The 20,514-nt window shown below is 47.7% G+C and overlaps 1 protein-coding gene across 8 annotated transcripts in view; it reads left to right on the plus strand.

The window, feature by feature from the left end:
* The window catches only part of CEP350 (centrosomal protein 350), a 172,147-nt gene that overhangs the window by 102,028 nt on the left and 49,605 nt on the right, over positions 1 to 20,514 (plus strand). For 7 of the 8 annotated variants that reach the window (XM_030572799.1, XM_030572802.1, XM_030572800.1 and 4 more), the window contains 2 exons: positions 31 to 188; positions 11,093 to 11,215. In XM_030572799.1, coding sequence (XP_030428659.1) covers positions 31 to 188; positions 11,093 to 11,215 — 281 coding nt within the window. The remainder of the gene's footprint in view (positions 1 to 30; positions 189 to 11,092; positions 11,216 to 20,514) is intronic. The other variant, XM_030572804.1, reaches the window with a different exon arrangement.

Below are 20,514 nucleotides of genomic sequence, written 5' to 3' on the forward strand. Positions count from 1 at the left end.
TTTCTTAATTTTGTTCTGCTTTTGTTGTAGGAGGTTCGCAGTGAGGATGATATAAAGCAGAGCAGCGCTTCCAGCCCACTTCCAACTGATGTAGAGACCCGTAGCCCTTCCCCAATCTCCATCTCCAGTAGTGAGACTAGTAGCATCATGCAGAAGCTCAAGAAAATGCGTAGCCGAATGGATGAAAAGTAATTAGTTTTGTCTATTTTAATAAAACTAGTAGCAGAAAATAAGTAAATGCTTTGCTTTATTAGCAATAGATGACACTGTCAAGGCTGCTCCCTTTTACTACAGCAGCACTTAAGTTTAAATGACCATGCCATTAATTTATATGAGGAGTTGAAATGGAGTTGAGTTCAATAGAGTACAACTTGGGAAAGTGTCCCCTGCAGTTCAGTTCAGATAGATCTTTAAGACTACTAAGATACAATGCCTGTGTCCTCTGGGCATCTCACTTTATCCCTTTCACTTTTTAAAGGGGAAATTTATGTAATAATGCTCTGTTACAGTAAATCTTTGCCCTGCATTCTATCAGAAATCTCCTGGCAGACTAGTTGACTTCAGATTCTGATTTGCAGATCACTGGCTAGCTGATCATATGAGCCTGGCTCTCCTTGTTTTTAACTGCTAAATTGCATTGAAAGTCATCTAAAGATAAATTACTTCTCACTTAAGCAATTGCTGTAGGTGGCATGAGGTGGTGTTTGACCATGAATGGGAAGGGGAGATGGTCTGAATGATCATGAAGGAAACAGCAGGCATTCCATGAGATAATCTGCTGTTAATATGTGGTCCATACACTGAGAAAAATTGAGAACATGTGAGCCACAGGCACTTATTGGAAAGCAGAATACAGTCTAAAAGGTGGGGGTATTTAAATTCAGTTTAGTTTATTTTATAAATGGCTTTTACAGAATGCTTGCTTAAAGGAGATACAACCTAATTGGAGGGCACTAGGTGCGGTACAATGAATAAAGAGATTCTATCGGATCCAGATCTTCCTTCAAGGAATTTTGGATGGTATAAATTTCACAATGCATTAACCCTTATTCCCTAAAGATCGGTATTAGCTATGGCTCTACATTCCTGGTGTACAAGGTAATGAAGGAGAAAATTATTTGCTTCATGGTTAGTAAAATTTTTCCTTGAGGCATGCCCTTTGTGTAATGCCTGTATAGTATATATGTCAAAGGATATAAATACTTGTTGCAGAACCACTAGTTCCTTTTCTTATTTCATTAGTTAAGTATCACATTTTCAAGTCAGAAATGTTTAGGCCATCAAAGACTGCGACTTGAAGGGCACGTAAAAGATAATTTCGTCAGAGCTTGTAGACAAACTCAAGCTGATCTGAACAGATGAGATATTTGTAAAATACAAGTATGGAATTCTTCACTGAAAATCTGCAGAAGCAATTCAATATGGGAGTTTCTTGTTCTGCTTTAAAAGTCCCACATACATCTAAAATAAGTTAACTATTATGATTCCATGTGTCCACTAATCTTGGATATTAAGCTACTACCTCAAAGTTACCATATAAAAAATGTGGCCCTAACTGCCTTCAACTCTTATTTTTTGACCTTTAACTATGGGTCACCACTATTAATAGACTTAAAATAATTGCTGTAAATAGCTTTAAACTTGTTACTAGTTAAGGTAATTATAATTTAGTCCATATTATGCAGATTTTCTGCTGTTTTTTCTCTTTGTCTCTAGTATCCCAGAATGATGGGTCCAGAGAAAAGGTCATGAATCAAATGTTCCACATCTTGTAATGACAAGATATCTATGACTCATTAGCATATTGGATACTTGAAAATGCCTGCGGAAGGGCATAAATCCTCCCAATGTTAGATTCTCAGTAACTATGGTAATGAAAGCTCAGATGGTAATGGGGCCTATATAATAGGAAAAAACATGACAGAAGGTTAATCTGATTTCACAGTCTTTACCCACTTTGGGTCTAAAAACAGGGATGAGCAAACTATGGCCCAGGGGCTGCATCTGGCCCTTCAGATGTTTTAATCTGGCCCTCAAGTTCCAGCCAGGGAGCAGGGTCAGGGATTGCCCTACTCTGCATGGCTTTGAGAAGCAGTGGCATGTCGTCCCCCCGGCTCCTACACGTAGGGAAGCCAAGGGGCTCTGCACTCTGACCCTGCCCCAAGCACTGCCCCCGCAGCTCCCATTGGCCAGGGGGCACATACTTTTGCTTCTCAGAGCCGCTTGAGGTAAGCGCTGCCCGGAGCCTGCACCTCTGACCCTCTCCTGCACCCTAACCCCCTGCCCCAGCGCTCATCCCCCTTCCACTCTCTGAACCCCTCAGTCCCAGCCTGGAGCACCTTCATGCACACCCAACCCCTCATCTCCAGCCCCACTCCAGCGCCCTCACTCCCAGATGGAGTCCTCTCCCTCCCCCCCCGCCAGGCGTCCCCTCTCGCACTCTAAAGTCCTCATTTCTGGCCCCACTCAAGAGCCCACACCCCCAGCTGGAGCCTTCACCCCCTCCCGCATCCCAGCCCCATTTTGTGAGCTTTCATGGCCTGCCATACAATTTCCATATCGAGATGTGGCCCTCAGGCCAAAAAGTTTGCCCACTCCTGGTCTAAAAGGAAGTCTTTTGACCCAGACTCCACTGATTAGTTTTGAGTGCCTGAGCCTTCAGTTCTTCTTCGAGTGATTGCTCATATCCATTCCAGTTAGGTGTACGCGCCGCGCGTGCACATTCGTCGGAAAACTTTTACCCTAGCAACTCAGTGGGCCGGCAGGTCGCCCCCTAGAGTGGCGCCACCATGGCGCTCCATATATACTCCTGCCGGCCCACCCGCTCCTCAGTTCCTTCTTACCGCCCGTGTCGGTCGTTGGAACAGTGGAGCGCGGCTTAGCTGACCTCCACTTCCCTAGCTACTCGTTTTCTCGTATATAATTATGCAGTTATAACACTTTTATATATATATATTTGTATGGTTATACGTGTTTCCTTTGCTAACATGGTTAGTTTAGTTAGCGGGGTTCAGGAAGTAGCCCCTTCCATGAGCCCAGTGCCGGAGCCATGCATGGCTCACCGGGTTTTAAAAGGGGCCCGGCTTGCCAGAAGCCGCGGCCGAAGAGAGATCTACATGACTCCTGTTTGAAGTGCCTCAGGGAATCACACTTGACAGATAAGTGTCCCATTTGCAAGGCTTTTAAGCCGAGAACAAAAAGGTGCGGGACTTTCACTTACCCCTCCACCTTGGACGCGGAGCGATGTTCAAGCGGCGGGCAGAAGCGCCTCCTCGGCACCGGACCCCGCCGGTACCACCAAGGCCTTTCGGCACCGACCGATCGCCGGCACCGATGTCGACTCGGCACCGCTCCCTTCTTCCGAGGTCGAGAGAGTCTACGATTCCTGCTGGTGCCTGGCGGCTCCCCGGCACGCGCCGCGGTTGAGCCCCCTGCTCCCGCTACTTCCGTGCCACCTGCATCGCAGCCAGAGAGCTCGCCTAAGTTGCGTATCCGGCACCGTCACCTGCAGAGGCACCGATGACTTCGGCTCCGTCGATTCCAGTCCCCCAGGACCATGGAATCTGGTGCCTGGCAGCTCCCCGGCTCGCGCCGTGGTAGAGCTTACTGCTCCTGCTGCTTCCGTGCCAGCGGCACCGCAGCCAGAGAGCTCGTCTAAGTCGGATCGCCCGGCGCCGACACCTGCTACGGCACCGATGACGTCGTCACCGTCGATCCCGGTCCCACAAGGGCCGTAGAATCCGGTGCCTGACGGCTCCCCGGCACGCGCCGTGGTTGAGCGTATTGCTCCTGCTGCTTCCGTGCCAGCGGCACCGCAGCCAGAGAGCTCGTCTAAGTCGGATCGCCCGGCGCCGACACCTGTTACGGCACCGATGACGTCGGCACCGTCGATCCCCGGTCCCGCAAGGGCCGTAGGATCCGGTGCCTGGCGGCTCCCCGGCACGCGCCGTGGTTGAGCGTATTGCTCCTGCTGCTTCCGTGCCAGCGGCACCGCAGCCAGAGAGCTCGTCTAAGTCGGATCGCCCGGCGCCGACACCTGTTGCGGCACCGATGACGTCGTCACCGTCGATCCCGGTCCCACAAGGGCCGTAGAATCCGGTGCCTGACGGCTCCCCGGCACGCGCCGTGGTTGAGCGTATTGCTCCTGCTGCTTCCGTGCCAGCGGCACCGCAGCCAGAGGGCTCGTCTATGTCGGATCGCCCGGCACCGACACCTGCTGCGGCACCGATGACGTCGGCACCGTCGATCCCCGGTCCCGCAAGGGCCGTAGGATCCGGTGCCTGGCGGCTCCCCGGCACGCGCCGTGGTCGAGCTAAGGCTCCGGCTGCTTCCGTGCCAACGGCACCGCAGCCAGAGGGCTAGTCTAAATCGGAGCGCCCGGCACCGACACCTGCTGCGGCACCGATGACGTCGGCACCGTCGATCCCGGTCCCGTAAGGGCCGTAGAATCCGGTGCCTGACGGCTCCCCGGCACGCGCCGTGGTTGAGCTCCTGCTCCGGCTGCTTCCATGCCAACCGAAGCCTCTGAGGCACCGACAACATCGGCACCGTCGATTCCAGCCCACAAGGGCTATCGAATCCGGTGCCCGACGGCTCCCCGGCACGCGCCGTGGTTGAGCGTATTACTCCCGCTGCTTCAGTGCTGACGGCACCGCAGCCAGACAGCTTATCTAACTCGGTTCGCCCGGCACCGACACCTACCGAAGCTCTGATGACCTCGGTACCGTGGATCCCGGCCCCACGAGGGCCGTCGAATCCGGTGCCTGACGGCTCCCCAGTACGCACTGTGGTTGAGCCTGCTGTTCCCTGCACGCCGGAGATGTTACCAACGGCGAGGGCTCTCAGTGCCATGACAGGGTCAGTGCTGCCTGACCCGGGCACCGCCGGTACGAGTACTACAGTCTCTTCAAGGGACTGTCCCCTGTCAGTACAGCAAAGCGGCACCGTTCATGATCACGGTCCCGCAGACACTCCAAGTCCTGTCGGCACGCCGGACACCACTGGCAGTCCCGGTGCTGTTTTCCTCGGTACTGGTCACACTCGCTGCACCGGTCGGTATCCCGTTCGCCGACCCGCTATCGGCACCGTTCCGACATCTGGCACCGGGGCAGGTACCTTGACTCCTGTAGCTCTTCTCCGAGCCTCGAGATCTCGGTCGACCTCCCGACACCGTTCTGGTTGCGGGTCTGGATCTCGTTCCAGGTACCGATACGCCTCCCGATGCCGGTCCCCGGTGCCGAGTTGGGCAAGGTCCGAGTGAGTCAGAGACTCGGCCCGTGCCTTCTTTTAGTACCTCCATGGCCGTCCGGACGCGCATCCGTGTCATCCCATATGCGCAGATTTTATGCTCAGGACCACGATCCTGATATGATGGCCAGCGGGCGCCAGCCCCGACGCAGAAAGAGCCTTGGCGAATGCAAGGTGTACTCTGCAGGGGCCCTGCAGCTCTGGGTAGCAAAGCAACAAGCCTTGCTTAGCTGCGATAATTATAGCACCTGGGTGAAGGAGTTTCTCCCTCAAACCTCCCACCTGGAGTTCGCTGCCGTCTTGGAGGACGGGGGAAAGAATTTACCCTTTGTTGGTAAAGGCATCTTCGCGGCAGAGACAGCCCCAGACTGCGAAGCCTGCTGGACAATAGGGTCCTAATGCGTCTCAGCATGTATACGCCAGCGACCAAACGCAGGCCTTTATGGCCCCAGCCGCCATATTCTGTGCCTAGCCAGAGACAGAACTCTGGAAAACGGCAAGGCCAAGGTGGTCGCAGACAAACGTCAGGCCCCCTAAAAAGCCAAAGTCAAGGTCCCTCGCAATTACCACTGGGACCAAAGACGGACCTTCCAAGGTTCGCCGGAGGGCGGCGTACCAGTCGCCGGACTGGATCCCGATCCCGCTTTCTCCTGGCATGGCCCCAGTTACTTTTAGATCGCTGGGCCCTGCGCACGATGGAGCATAGGTACCACCTTTAAATTGCTCCAGCCCTGTCCCCCTTCAGCGGACGAAAGGGGCTAGGGGTTTTACTCCCGTTATGCCCTAGTCCCCCACTCGAACACAGGTCTCAGACCTCCCTGGTTCTGCATGGACTCAACCGGTTTGGGATAAGGTTGAAGTTCTGCATGGTATCCCTGGGAACCATTATTCCATCCTTGCCTCCTGGGGGCTACTATGCCGCCCTGGATAGGAAGGACGCGTACTTTCGCAATGCCATCTTCCCTCCGCACGGGAGATGCCTCCGCTTTATAGCCAGCGGTGAATACTCCCGGTTTACGGCCATAGTCGCCGCCTACCGTAGCTATGTCGGATATGCGTTTTTCCGTATTGGGACGATTCGCTTATCCGGGGAGACTCTGAGACACAAACCACTCAGCCCGTGGGCATCGTCACGGTCTTATTCACAGATCAAGGCCTGATGATTACTATAGAGCAATCCACTCTGGTTCCCACGCAGAGGTTGGGCTTCCTAGGGGCTATCTTGGTCTCCTACCTAGCCGGAGCCTGCTTATCACAACTGCGGTTTTAGGCGATGGCAACAATCATCTGAGGTCTGAAGGCTTTCCCAACGACCTCAGCTCGTTCTTGTCTCAGTCTCCTGGGTCCATGGTTGCCCGCAAGTTTGTAACCAAACACGCCAAGCTCCGCCCACCTCGGCGTACCGCTTGGACAGGGAGCCAATGGTCATGGTAGTCACCGTTCCCTCGAACGCCTTAGGCTCCCTAGAGTGGTGACTAACTCCCTCCTTGGTGTGGACAGGGATGCGGTTTTATCCGCCCCAGCCCTCACTGCCCCTGACGGCGGACGCATCATCTCTCTGCTCGAGTGCTCATGGTCACCTCCGAGCTTAAGGCCTTCGGTCTTCTAGGGAGCTGGCATTCCTCATTAATGCCCCAAAAATGAGAGTAGTCCGCCTGGCATGCCAGGGGTTCCAGCGGCAGCTGCGAGGCCGTTGTATCTCGGTGTTTACAGCCAACACAATGGCCAGGTGCTTCATAAGCATTCAGGGGGGACATAGTCCTCCCCCCTTTTTTGTCAGGAGGCCATCCATTTCTGGGTCTTTTGCATGGCCCACTCGATGGAGCTGGCGACGTCCTTTCTCCCAGGTGTTCGGAACGTCTTAACTCTTTGACTCAGCAGGTCTTTCCTGTCTTACGAGTCATCACTCTGCCCCATGTGAGGCGTCCCGCTTTCCGGAAGTGGAGATGGTTCCTCACACAGACCTGTTCGCTCACCGCGAGAGCAGGAAATGCCAGGTGTTCTGCTCCGTCCAAGGTCTCTCCTCGGAATCGATCTTGGACGCATTCCTGATGCCGTGGAACGGCCAACTGCATTATGCCTTCCCACTGTTCCCACTGGTTCGTTAGGTCCTGCTTAAACTCCGCAGGGGCAGAGTGCGCATCATCATGATCACTCCAGAGTGGTCCAGGCAGCACTACATACCACGTTGCTCGGCCTGTCAGCCCAGACCCCATCACTCAGGGCAATGACAGGCTTCGTCACTCGGACCTGCAGCCTCTTCGCCTCACGGTGGCTCCTGCGTACCTGAGTCGAGGTGACAGGCAGCCTTCCACCTGGTCAACGTACCGGGCCAGGTGGAAGCGTTTCCTTTACAGCTGCAGTACGCTCGATCTTGCTCCTGCTGAGGTCTCGATCCCTCTATTTGGCCTGCCTCTGGCCTTCAGCGGCAGGATCTGGCGGTATCATCGCTGAGGATACTCTCAGCAGCCATCCCTACCTTCCAGCAGGCTAAGATGGACGTTCAGTGTCCCACGCTCTATGGGTTCGAGGTCCCTCAAGGGCTTGGAGCGCTTGCACCCTCGGGTGCGCCGCCCAGCCCCACCCTGGGACCTCAACCTAGTCTTGGCCAGACGGGTCTCTGAGATCAGAGCTCTTACGAAGGTTCCGCAAAGACAAGGTGCAGTTATGACCGCACCCGGCTTTCCTCCCTCAGGTGTTTTGGCCTTTCATGTTACCCACAGCTCAACGCAATGGGCATAACCGTTGCACTCCTTGAACATCTGTGGAGTGCTCGCATTATATTGTGCTGACAGAATCATTTCCTAAGGTGCCCCAGCTCTGCCCCGGTAGCGGGCCAAAGGGAGGGCTTGCTTGTTTTCCTCTCAGAGGATCTCATCTGGGGTGATGGCGGACATCCCCACTTGTTATGTTTTGGCTCATATTTCCCCAAGCCACATCACCGTCCATTCTACCAGGGCTCAGGCTTCATCTGCCGCCTTGCTGGCTCGTGTTTCTACCCACGAGATCTGTCGCGAAGCTCCATTGGTCCTCGGTCCATACCTTTGCTTCGCAGTATGCCTTGGTTCAGCAGTCAAGAGAGGCTGTAGCCTCTGGCTCAGCAGTTTTATTCTGCCACTTTTCACTCCGACCCCACCGCCTTTGTAAGGCTTGGGATTCACCTAACTGGAATGGATATGAGCAATCACTCGAAGAAGAAAAGACGGTTACTCACCTTTGTAACTGTTGTTCTTCGAGATGTGTTGCTCATATCCATTCCGCACCCGCCCTCCTTCCCCACTGTCGGAGTAGCCGGCAAGAAGGAACTGAGGAGCGGGTGGGCCGGCAGGAGTATATATGGAGCGCCATGGTGGCGCCACTCTAGGGGGCGACCTGCCGGCCCACTGAGTTGCTAGGGTAAAAGTTTTCCGACGAATGTGCACGCGCGGCGCGTACACCTAACTGGAATGGATATGAGCAACACATCTCGAAGAACAACAGTTACAAAGGTGAGTAACCGTCTTTTCTCTTCTTTAAAGAAGAAACAGCATTCAGGACAAGTGAGACACTGACTATGAAGTCTTAAGGATCTGTGCCTCCCACATTAGTCTTGCTGAACCAAGACCATCTTTATACAAGAAGGGTTGAGATTGAACTATGCCCTAACACAGACAAATCCTTTTAGAATGGGGGGGCCCACCCTTTTAATGGGCAATAATGGATTCCAGAGTTCTCCAAAAATAAAGGGTTTTTCTCCTGAATCTTTCTCCTCAGAACAAAAGAAGGTTTTTGAGTCCTCAAGGCTAAGAATCAGTCAGATTGATCAGAAGAATGAAATTTCCAGTGGTGACAGATACCATAATTCAGAATTGGTTCACGGTTCTTGAATTTTGAAATTGTATTTACATACCTTGATAACACAGTAGCTCTATAGGAAGTATCATAGGTGACTGATACACTTTTTAATTGAAGTATTTTTATGCCAATATTTTTTTTTGTAATATTTAATTTTCATCTTGTATTGTAATAGACACCTGTCGTCTTTCTCCGGGAGTGTAGATCATTAAATAATACTTATCTTTACAGAAAAAAAGAATTTGTTACTGACAGATAACTACCCCTATTGCAGTTTTATAAAATTGTTATAATATCTTCAGCCTTAGCACACAGTATGTTCCACCTTTAAGATGATAGGAAAAAGCCTAATGATATTTTAGGTGCCAGTCGAAACAATTGTCCTAGTTCAGTAGTATTTTCAAGACTGGCTAGCAGAATAGTTGCCCTCCTTTATCGCTGCTCTGAGTAGTAAGAATGGAAACTGTGCCTTTGTGTGGTTTAATGTATCCTTCCAACGTTATCTCATTACTACTTATGCTGTGGATTTTGTATGTGTTTGGTAGAAGTTTAGGGTAGAGTAGCACTTTCTTTAAACTTAAATTTAACTTTTATTTTTGCCAAATAATGCAAAATGGATTTTTTTTTACATAATATTTTGCTACATTGCTCTGAAACTGTATGTTTGTTCATAAAAACCAGCATTGCAGACTGCAGTGTTCTCCCGAGGATGTAGCAAAGAACACTGTTAAATCAAAGCAGTACAGCAAGACAGTATTGGCAGAATTTTTGCAGGTGGGGAAGGGAAAGCCATCCTTTGAAAGAGGACTAATATTGAATTAGTCTAATTGCATAAGGTGCAGGAAAGAAACTGAATGATAAGAATTAACTAAAAGCAAACTGGAGAGGAAGAGGGCTTTAAAAGCCTGCTATACTTCAGACTGGAAAAGAATGCTGGACTTGCTGTACTCTGGCAAAGGAGAGATTCTTCTCACTTCTGTGACATCTTCAATACCTATTTTCTGCTAAGAAGAAAAGAGAGGGAGAGTTGTGTCTTAATCCTTGTGGTATGCATGTGAACAGGAGCATGCTCTGTCAAAGAGAATTAACACTTTTTTTTCCTCCTTGTGTCCTTTGCATATGCAGCTTCAACAACAATCATCCATGCACCATAGGAAACAGAGGAACTAACCTAATCTTTTGCTTTATCTTAACATGTTTCTTACCTTGCACTATAATAGCGAGCTATCTGTAGCATGGCTTTTTCCTCTGAATAACTTGTCTGGGCAACACTATATTTTAAGTATTATCATCCAGCTAGCTTCAGGAATTTTGTAATAGGGATACAATTTTATTGCACTTTAGTACTTTTAAGTGAAACAGGCAATGTGTAAACCTGAAAAATGTGAGACCAAGTCAGTGCTTTGCTGAGAATGAAAAATGGCAACATTTGCATTCGAGCTAGAAACAGATGTACCAGTGAACATTTCAGGCTATTTTTCTGAATCACTTCACTATTTTTGAACCAGGTGGTGCTACTAATTAGGTCAGTGGCATTTACCTTTGGAAAAATTGTCTGATTCATGTTTGAACCTACAAGTGAAAATGTGTTTAGGAGTTTCAGACTAGTACCATTGTCCGCATCGTAAAACAAGCAAGTCCTCTACTGAGGACTGGATAGCAGGAGATGCTAAAGACTCAGGATTGAGGTGTGTGCACAGAACTGCAAATGGAAGCTTATACACAAGCAACAAAATTATTAACAAAATCTAGAGGGGAAATTAACCTAGATAACAATATGAAAAGAAGCTGGCATTTAACTGGCAGAATCAACTGTTACATTTTATGCATAGAAGTAGTTATGTTCTATTGCCTTTGGAGTGACAACATACAATTTTTCTGTTTAAGATGAGGTGATGTAATCTATGCAATGTTAACACATTTTTTAAATTCTTTGTTAGCTGCTCTCCTTTTCTCGTTCTTTCTGTCTTTTTGATATCTTGGTTTTAAACTCTTCCTCCTTATTTTGTAGACACTGCTCTCCTGTTCACTACTTCTTCTCTGTCTTTACGTCTCACCACTGGGCCTCTCTCAGTGTCTGTTTTCCCAACCTCCATCCCAAATTCCAGCTGTATATCTACAACCAGTTGGTCAGGTAACTGCACCTTTTTCAGTGGTGTACTCTTTGATAGAGCATGCTCTGTTCATTCCTAAACAGCCAAGACGGGAGGCTCCTCATCAGAGTAGAATTCCAACAGACTTTCCTCACTTTTTCCAAATTAATCTGCTATTGCTGAAAATAATTTCCTGAGCGGTAGGTAAGAACATGAAATGGACTGCGTATTATCGAGCTGCTGCAATGGAGCAGTAATTGAAAACTTTATCTAGCTCTGGGCTTCAAGTCTGTACACCTCAGCTTCTATTTAGTTATTGCATCAGTGTTTGGAGAGAGCACCACATTTAACCTTTTAAATTGCACAAATAAGTTTTCCTTATTCAGTGGTTTCTATTAACCTTTCAGAACTGATGAGTTAAAAAATACAGCATTAGCGTAGTTATCCTTTGAAAATAGTAATGGTGTGGTGTGAATGCCTTTCTCTTCCCTGCTTCTCACTGACAAAAAACAAAAAAACCCGCTTGCCTAGTATGTATTAGAGTTTTCATTGGATTATTTTCTGTAGAGATCTCTGCTCTATAGGATGCATGTGCACGCCTGGTGTTACATTGGAACACTTTAGAATACAGCAAATATTGAGATTGTATGCGTATTCTCTTGTGGTTTGGACCATTGAGTCCCATAGGTTATAAAAGGAACTACAGTTCCCACCCATCTCTTTCTTTTCTCTTTGTAGATTGAGGATCAAATCCCTTGTTCTCTCTGGGCTTCTTTTGGCTTGTTCAGTTAGTGTCATCACAAATAGTTAATGTTTGTGTAGCTGTTAATTTTTATGGCAAGTTAATTGGTTCTCCATGTTTTTCTTTGGCTTGATACAGTAGGCATCTGGTTTGCTTTGGTTTTGTCAGCTTCTGTTCTTTTGATTCTGTTTATTTCCATTGTCATAGTGGCTGAGTCTGAGAAGAATCTGAGTTTGAAGTAATGTACATTGTATGAAGCAAATATTTTTTTGTATTCAGACCAGTGTATCCAGTTCATGGGTGAGTGATGCTCCCCACAGAGGAATATACTTTATGCAGATTTCCTCCACTTCCCCTCCCAAAATACTCAAGAGTGAGAGTCCCACCTCTATGTGTTGAAGAAAGTCCGACAGGTTAATCTGATTTTAGCTTAAATGTGTTAATGAATAGGAGTCTGGAACATCTTCAGAGTCTAAAGATGCCTAGAAGTCCAACTCTGAGAACTCACTGGGTTCAAGAATGCCTCAAGGACATGAGTGCCAATTAGGCTCAGGCCTGGTCTACACTATGCGTTTAAACCAAATTTAGCAGCATTAAACCGATTTAACCCTGCACCCGTCCACACAATGAGGCCCTTTATATTGATATAAAGGACTCTTAAAACCGGTTTCTGTACTCCTCCCCGACAACAGGAGTAGCGCTGAAATCAGTATTGCAATGTAGGATTAGGGTTAGTGAGGCCGCAAATCGACGGTATTGGTCTCCGTGAGGTATCCCACAGTGCACCATTGTGACCGCTCTGGAAAGCCATCTGAACTCGGAGGCACTGGCCAGGTAGACAGGAAAAGCCTCACAAACTTTTGAATTTCATTTCCTGTTTGGCCAGCGTGGAGAGCTCTCCAGCACAGGTGACCATGCAGAGCTCATCAGCTCAAGTAACAATGCAGTCTCCTGAGAATCGAAAAAGAGCTCCAGCATGGACCGCACGGGAGGTACTGGATCTGATCGCTATATGGGGAGAGGATTCAGTGCTAACAGAACTCCGTTCCAAAAGACGAAATGAAAAACCATTTGAAAAAATTTCCAAGGCCATGATGCAGAGAGGCCACAGCAGGGACTCAGTACAGTGCCGTGTGAAAGTTAAGGAGCTCAGACAAGCCTACCAGAAAACCAAAGAAGCAAACGGAAGGTCCAGGGCAGGACCGAAAACATGCCGCTTCTACGCTGAGCTGCATGCAATTCTAGGGGTGTCCGCCACCAGTTCCCCATCCCTTTCTGTGGATTCCGAGATGGGGGTGGTAATCTCAGCCATGGCTGAGGATTCTGCGGATGGGAAAGATGAGGAGGAGGAAGAGGAGAACGAGCTTGCAGAGAGCACACAGCACTCCGTTCTCCCCAACAGCCAGGAGCTTTTTCTCACCCTGACAGAATTACCCTCCCAGCCCTCCCAAGCCACTAGCCCAGACAATGAAGCCATGGAAGCGACCTCTGGTGAGTGTACCTTTGTAAATATAAAACATGGATTAAAAGCAAGCATTTTTTAATGATTAATTTGCCCTGAGGACTTTTGATGCATTCACGGCCAGTACAGATATTGGAAAAGTCTGTTAACATGTCTGGGGATGGAGCGGAAATCCTCCAGGGACATTTCCATGAAGCTCTCCTGGAGGTACTCCAAAAGCCTTTGCAGACGGTTTCTGGGCAGGGCAGCCTTATTCCGTCCTCCATGGTAGGACACTTGACCATGCCATGCATGTAGCAAGTAATCTGGTATCATTGCATGACAAAGCCTAGCTGCATATGGTCCCGGTGATTGCTGGCATTCAAGCAACATCTGTTCTTTATCTCGCTGTGTTATCCTCAGGAGAGTGATATCGTTCATGGTAAACTAGTTGAAATTCAGGAATTTAATTAAGGGGACAGACATGGCCATTCCTACTGGCCTGTTTGCCTGTTGCTTAAAAGAAATCCTTCCTTGCCAGGTAGGCAAGCGGGTGGGGTGGGAGGGTGATTGGCGCTGAGCTTTTTCGCGTTTGGCTAGCAGGGATCTTCCCTGCTACCAGTCACACGGGGGCGGGTGTGTGTGTGTTGTTGTGCAGTGATCTTCCATGATACCAGCCACGCGATGGGGGGAGGGGTAAAATGATCATCCCAGAGAATTGGATGGGGGGGTGCTGCATGTTAACAGGAAAGAAGCAGCACTGAACGGGATTTGCTTGGTATTTGGGAAAGGAGGGCACTGTGTATATGAAGGCTGCAGAAGCCGAAAGACAATGGCTTACCATGGCCGCATGCAAGCTGAATTCTGATGCCCAGACCTGTGTCTGTGAGATCTCTAACACCAGAGCCGCAGGCACTCAATATTAAGATGCAAAATGCGACCTAGTAGTGAAATCGCATGCGCTATGTAAGGTGAATAGTGTTGTTCACCGTGAAAGAGTATAACCATTGTTCTGTAAAATGTATCTTTTTTAATACTTCTCTCCCTTTTTTCCCTCCCTCATGCAGCTGCACATTTTTCAAGCCTCCCTACTCCATCCCGAAGGCTATCTCAGATAAGGCGGCGGAAAAAAAAGATGCGAAATGAAATGTTCTCGGAAATCATGGAAGTGACCTGCAATGAAAGAGCTCATCTGAATGAGTGGAAGGACGTGATATCAAATTACAGGAAAGATGCCAGTGAACGGGAGGGACCAACATGAGGACCGGAGGGATGCTCAAGATGAGAGGTGGCGGCAGAAAGATCAGAGGTGTAGGCAGGAAGATCAGCGGTGGTGGGATGCAACGCTGGGGCTATTTCCTGATCAAACTGACATCCTCTGACGTCTGGTGGAGCTTCAGGAACAGCAGCAGGATCACAGAGTGCCACTGCAGCCCCTGTGTAACCACCCTAACCATGTTGCATATCCTCCTCACCCAGACATGTAAGAACGCGTGAGGGAAGGCTTTGTGCACCCGCCCACTCCACCCCCGTGGACAGCCCAACAAAAAGGCTGTCATTACTTTGAAATTTTTTTAGTGGCCTTTTCCTTCCCTCCTATCCTCCTCCCAAACCACACCTGGGCTACCTTGTCAGTTCTCTCCTCCTTTTTATAATTAATTAATAAAGAATACATGATTTTTAAACAGAGTGACTTTATTTCCTTAGAAAGCAAGTTGTAATTGAAGTGGGAAGGTGGGTTGCTTACAGGGAATGAGTCAATCAAGGGTGGAGGTTCATCAAGGGGAAACAAACACAGCAGTCAGGCCATACCCTGGCCCGTGATGAAACTCATTATCAAAGCTTCTCTGATGCACACCGCTTCCTGGTGTGCTCTTCTAATCGCCCTTGTATCTGGCTGCGCATAATCAGCGGCCAGGTGATTTGCCTCAGCCTCCCACCCCGCCATAAAGGTCTCCCCCTTACTCTCACAGAGATTGTGGAGCACACAGGAAGCAGCAGTAACAATGAGGACATTGATTTGGCTGAGATCAGAGCGAGTCAGTAATGTGCGCCAGCGCGCCTTTAAACGGCCAAATGCACATTCTACCACCATTCTGCACTTGCTCAGCCTGTAGTTGAACAACTCCTGACTACTGTCCAGGCTGCCTGTGTAAGGCTTCATGATTCATGGCATCAAGGAGTAGGTTGGGTCCCCCAGGATAACTACAGGCATTTCAACATCCCCAACTGTTATTTTCTGGTCTGGGAAGTAATTCCCTTGCTGGAGCCGTTTAAACAGAGTAGTGTTCCTGAAGACGCGAGCATCATGAACCCTTCCCGGCCATCCCAGGTGGATGTTGGTGAAACATCCCTTGTGATCCACCAGTGCTTGCAGCACTGTTGAAAAGTACCCCTTACGGTTTACGTACTGGGTGCCCTGGTGCTCCAGTGCCAAGATAGGGATATGGGTTCCATCTATCGCGCCCCCTCCCCCCCCTCCACTGTTAGGGAATCCCATTGCAGCAAAGCCATCCACTATGACCTGCACATTTCCCAGAGTCACAACCTTTCGTAGCAGCAGCTTAATGATTGCTTTGGCTACTTGCATCACAGCAGCCCCCACAGTAGATTTTCCCACTCCAAATTGATTCCCGACTGACCGGTAGCTGTCTGGCGTTGCAAGCTTCCAGAGGGCTATTGCCACTCGCTTCTCAACTGTGAGGGCTGCTCTCATCTTGGTATTATGGCATTTCAGGGCAGGGGAAAGCAAGTCACAACGTTCCATGAAAGTGCCCTTATGCATGCGAAAGTTTCGCAGCCACTGTGAATCGTCCCAAACCTGAAAAACTATGCGGTCCCACCAGTCTGTGCTTGTTTCCTGGGCCCAAAATCGGCGTTCAATGGCTAGAACCTGTCCCATTACCAGCAGGATCTCCAAAGCGCAGGGACCTGCGGTTTGAGAAAATTCTGTGTCCATGTCCTCATCGCTCTCGTTGCCAAGTTGCCGTAGCCGCCGCCTCCTCGCCTGGTTTTGCAGGTCCTGGTTCAGCATAGACTGCATGAGAATGCGTGAAGTGTTTACAACGTCCACGATTGCGGTCTTGAGCTGAGCAGGGTCCATGCTTGCTGTGCTATGATGTTTGCACAGTTCAGCCAGGAAAAAAGGCGCGAAACGGTTGTCTGCTGCTTTCATGGAGGGAGGGGTGAGGCTGTACCCAGAACCACCTGCAACAATGTTTTTTTCCCCATCAGGCACTGGGATCTCAACCCAGAATTCCAAGGGGCAGGAGAGACTGCAGGAACTATGGGATAGCTACCCACAGCACAACGCTCAGAAATCGACACTAGCCTCGGTACATGGACGTACACCGCCGAATTAATGTGCTTAGTGTGGCCGCGTGCACTCGACTTTATACAATCTGTTTTACAAAACCGGTTTATGTAAAATCGGAATAATCCCATAGTGTAGATGTACCCTCAGATACCACTATTCCCTCTCTTGGAAGGAAGATGTTTCTCTTGGTCCTTTATAGATTCATGAAATAAGTTATGGAGGCTTTGACCTCTCTGAAGATCAAGCTAGGATGCAGTTTAAGGTCTGCTCCAGTGTTCTCAAACCTATCAGGCATCTATGCAAAATCCTTCTGAAATAATCATAAGAAATCCACATGGCCTTGGACCTGTTGGCCCAGCAGTCTCAGTCCTTTTCCCCTGTGTGAAGGATAAAGAAGAAACAGAGAATAATCATTCAAGTAGCTGCTGCTTCCTCCTCTTCAGCTGATGAGTCTGTGCATACATACCATCCTTTTATGTCTCCATTTGATGACTTTAGGAAGTTTCAGGAGTTATTGAGCAGAATGGCAGAGGAGTTGTATATTTTAAATTTGGATAATCCATGGAACGTCATCTCACTACTTGTATACTATCATTCAGCTCCAGCAGAACACAGCAGCTATCCCCTTATTCCTTCTGAGAACCTCTAACTACCATCCACCTCTATCCCACAGACGTTTAACCCTGCTGATAATCACCAAATCCCAAAACTCTTCAGTTAATTAGAAAACAAAGCAAAGAAGGGTTAACCCATCATGATCAGAATGTTGGGGAAGTAATTGTATTCCTCTGCTGTGCTTCAGAAAAGAATAAGGATTCATCAAGTGATATTTGAACAGTAAAATTTCTTGCCTGGGACAGACTTCTCCTATTAATGGACAAGCTTCCAAAATAGTTTAAAAAAGAAGCCAGGGTAGTTGTACCTGAAGATCAAAAGGAGGCAAAGCATGCCTCTCATGTGGCTTGATTTCTTAGTCACAACTCATTTGGTAGTCTTAGCAGTGACTTAGCAGTGAATTATGTCTAAGGAGCCCAGACATTCCACAAGATGTTCTAGCAAGTAGAAATAGCTTCCTTTTGAGGTTCTCCACATATTTAATGAGAAGATAAATTATATAATGGAAGAGAGAAAGATTCTAGATCTTGGAAATTTTTGACTGGATTAATCCTCCTACAGGAAAAAGCTAACTTTCCAGTATCCAAGTGCAGCAGAGCAATCATCTGAACACTTCGAGAAACACCCATCAGAAACTGTCATTCAGGCAGAAAAAACTTTAGTTAGCAGAGATAAAGGAACTTATCTACAGGTTGGTGGTCTGTGCCAGTGGCTTCCAAAGCATATTGGTTCATGTACCACTAACTTAAAAAAAATGTATGAAGTGAATGGACGGAATATCAAGCTCATGTACTACCCATGGTACATGTTCCATATAGTTTGGCAGCCCCTCATCTAGGCATGGTTTTTGAGGCAGCAAATTTAATATGCATGGAAGAGCCTTAAGATGATAAATGTGACAGGTTATTTTCCTTTCTGCTTAGGGAACCAACTTCTTTCTTTATTTTTCATGAATCATAGAGTTGGAATTACCTCAGGCAGATGGGTGTTTGAGGTTGGTTTCAAAAAGATTATGCCATCTTATTCCACTCTATGCTTCTTACCAATCTTTTCTTACCAGTTACTAAAATATACTGAGAAGTAACTGTCTTCTTTAATTGGAAAAAGATAGCAAATGTCACCTCTGTGGCCTACCTAAATAGACTAGGGTAGGCTGAAGGAGTTGAGCTTCATCCTGTTCCATGGGGGTCAGAGGAACTTTTTACAATCTACTAACCAGCTGGCTGTCCAATTTAGCTGATCATTTATGTGATTGGCTTTAAATCTGAAGACCTTGTACCAGGAAAATTATCTCTGAATCCTGCTTTGTTCCAATGGATAATATGCTCATTGACTCTTAACACATCAGTCTGTTTTGTAGCAGCAGCAAGATAACACTTTATTCAAAAAAATGAGTCTGGTAGCACCTTAAAGACTAACAGATTTATTTGGGCATAAGCTTTCATGGGTAAAAAACCACTTCTTCAGATGCTTGGAGTGAAAATTACAGATGCAGGCATTATATAATGAGACATGAAGAGAAGGGAGTTACCTCTCAAATAGAGAACCAGTGTTGACAGGGCCAATTTGATCAAGGACTCCTTGTTGGTTTTTGTGGATACAGACTTGCATGGCTACCCCCTGATACTTGACTTTATTCAAAGGCGATTGCAACAGATGCCTGTCATAGCAGTGCCCAAAGGGTGTTTTTATACACCTTCCCTTCTGTTCCCCTTCTAATAAAAATGATTCAGAAAACAGAGAGCCAGAGAACATAATATTAGTGGCACCCCATTGTTTGCAGTGGTCTTGTAGCCCATATTGGTCCAAGAATATGAGAGACAACATAAGTGAGATAATATCTTTTGAAATGGGCAGTTAAGGATAGCAGACAGTGCAGTATTATAAATAGTTGTAATGAGTCATAAAACCAGTATCCCTGTTAGGTGCATGTTTTTTGGTAGCTAGCAGAGTTATGAAAGTAAGTTTCCAGGATTGCCTTTTGGAGGTATTGTGCAGGTTTCCCTTGAGGACAAGTACTGAAAAATCACCTTTGGAGTGATCGCTGTGTGAAAAATGTTCCCCCATGGATGATATGATAGTTTTGTCATCTTCTGTGATTTTTCTATCTGAGCTTATTCAAGAGTGCAGTGATTGTCTGGTTTCACTCACTTAGTTGTTAATGAGGCATTTGATGCACTGGATAAAGTACACCACATGTGATAAACATATGTAGGACCCATGAATCTTGAATATGTGTTGTGAGGGATATTGATCATCATAACAGTGGAGATGTGTCTGGAGGTTTTGCATCTTGTTCTGGCAGGGTCTGGTGCCTCTTTGAGTTGGCGTGTACTGGTCTGTGAGGTGCATGTTTCTGATGATGAGCTGGGCAAGGTTGATGGGTTGTTTGAAGGCTGGAAGAAGGGGGTTCAGGAAGGGTTTCTTTCAGGATGCAGTCCCTATCAAATATGGAGTATCATCAAACAATTACAACCCATAAGGGTTTCAGTGTGGGGTGGTACGTAACAACTAGGGGTGCTCAGCCAGGGTTTTTTTCTTTTATGTATTAAACAGGTCCTCCCGGTGTATTTGGGTGGCCCTTTCCATGATGTGATCTACTTCTATGGTGGAGTGTCCTTGTTTAGTGAAAGCCACTTTAAATGTGTTTAGGTGTGCATCTTGGACTTTCTCTTTGGAGCAAATTATGTGATATCTGAGTGCCTAGCTGTAAATAACAAATTATTTGGTGTGTCTGGAATGGTTGCTGGGTCTGTGGAGGTAAGCGTGGTGATCAGTGGGTTTCCTGTGTATAGTCATTTGTAGGATTCCATTATTTAAGCTAATCATGGTGTCCAGGAAATGGATGCTAGTGTGGAAGTGTTCTAGCACCCCACTGGAAGATGAGACTTTGGTTTTCACTGCTGATACATTTACTTAACTACCTTTTGACTGTTATGACAATTGGACTCATACTTCTGGAATCCAGTCAGCCACAAAGAACTGGGAATTCGAAACACATCAGCCTGGCTGCTGAATGAAGCAAGACAGAGGTAGTTACCGTAATGAGGTCATTGTCACCTAATTGGTCTCCATAAAAGTTTCTGGGTCAAGGACCTACTTGACTAACTGGAATGGCTATGACATGCGTAATTGAAAACAGGGACTAAAAAGTTAAACAGTCTTGGTGAAGAAACAAATGTGGACTCCATAGTGATCCAAGTATTGTCAATTACAGTTCCCTCAA

The sequence above is a fragment of the Gopherus evgoodei genome, chromosome 8, assembly GCF_007399415.2.
Source record: "Gopherus evgoodei ecotype Sinaloan lineage chromosome 8, rGopEvg1_v1.p, whole genome shotgun sequence".
Classification (NCBI taxonomy): Eukaryota; Metazoa; Chordata; order Testudines; family Testudinidae; genus Gopherus; species Gopherus evgoodei.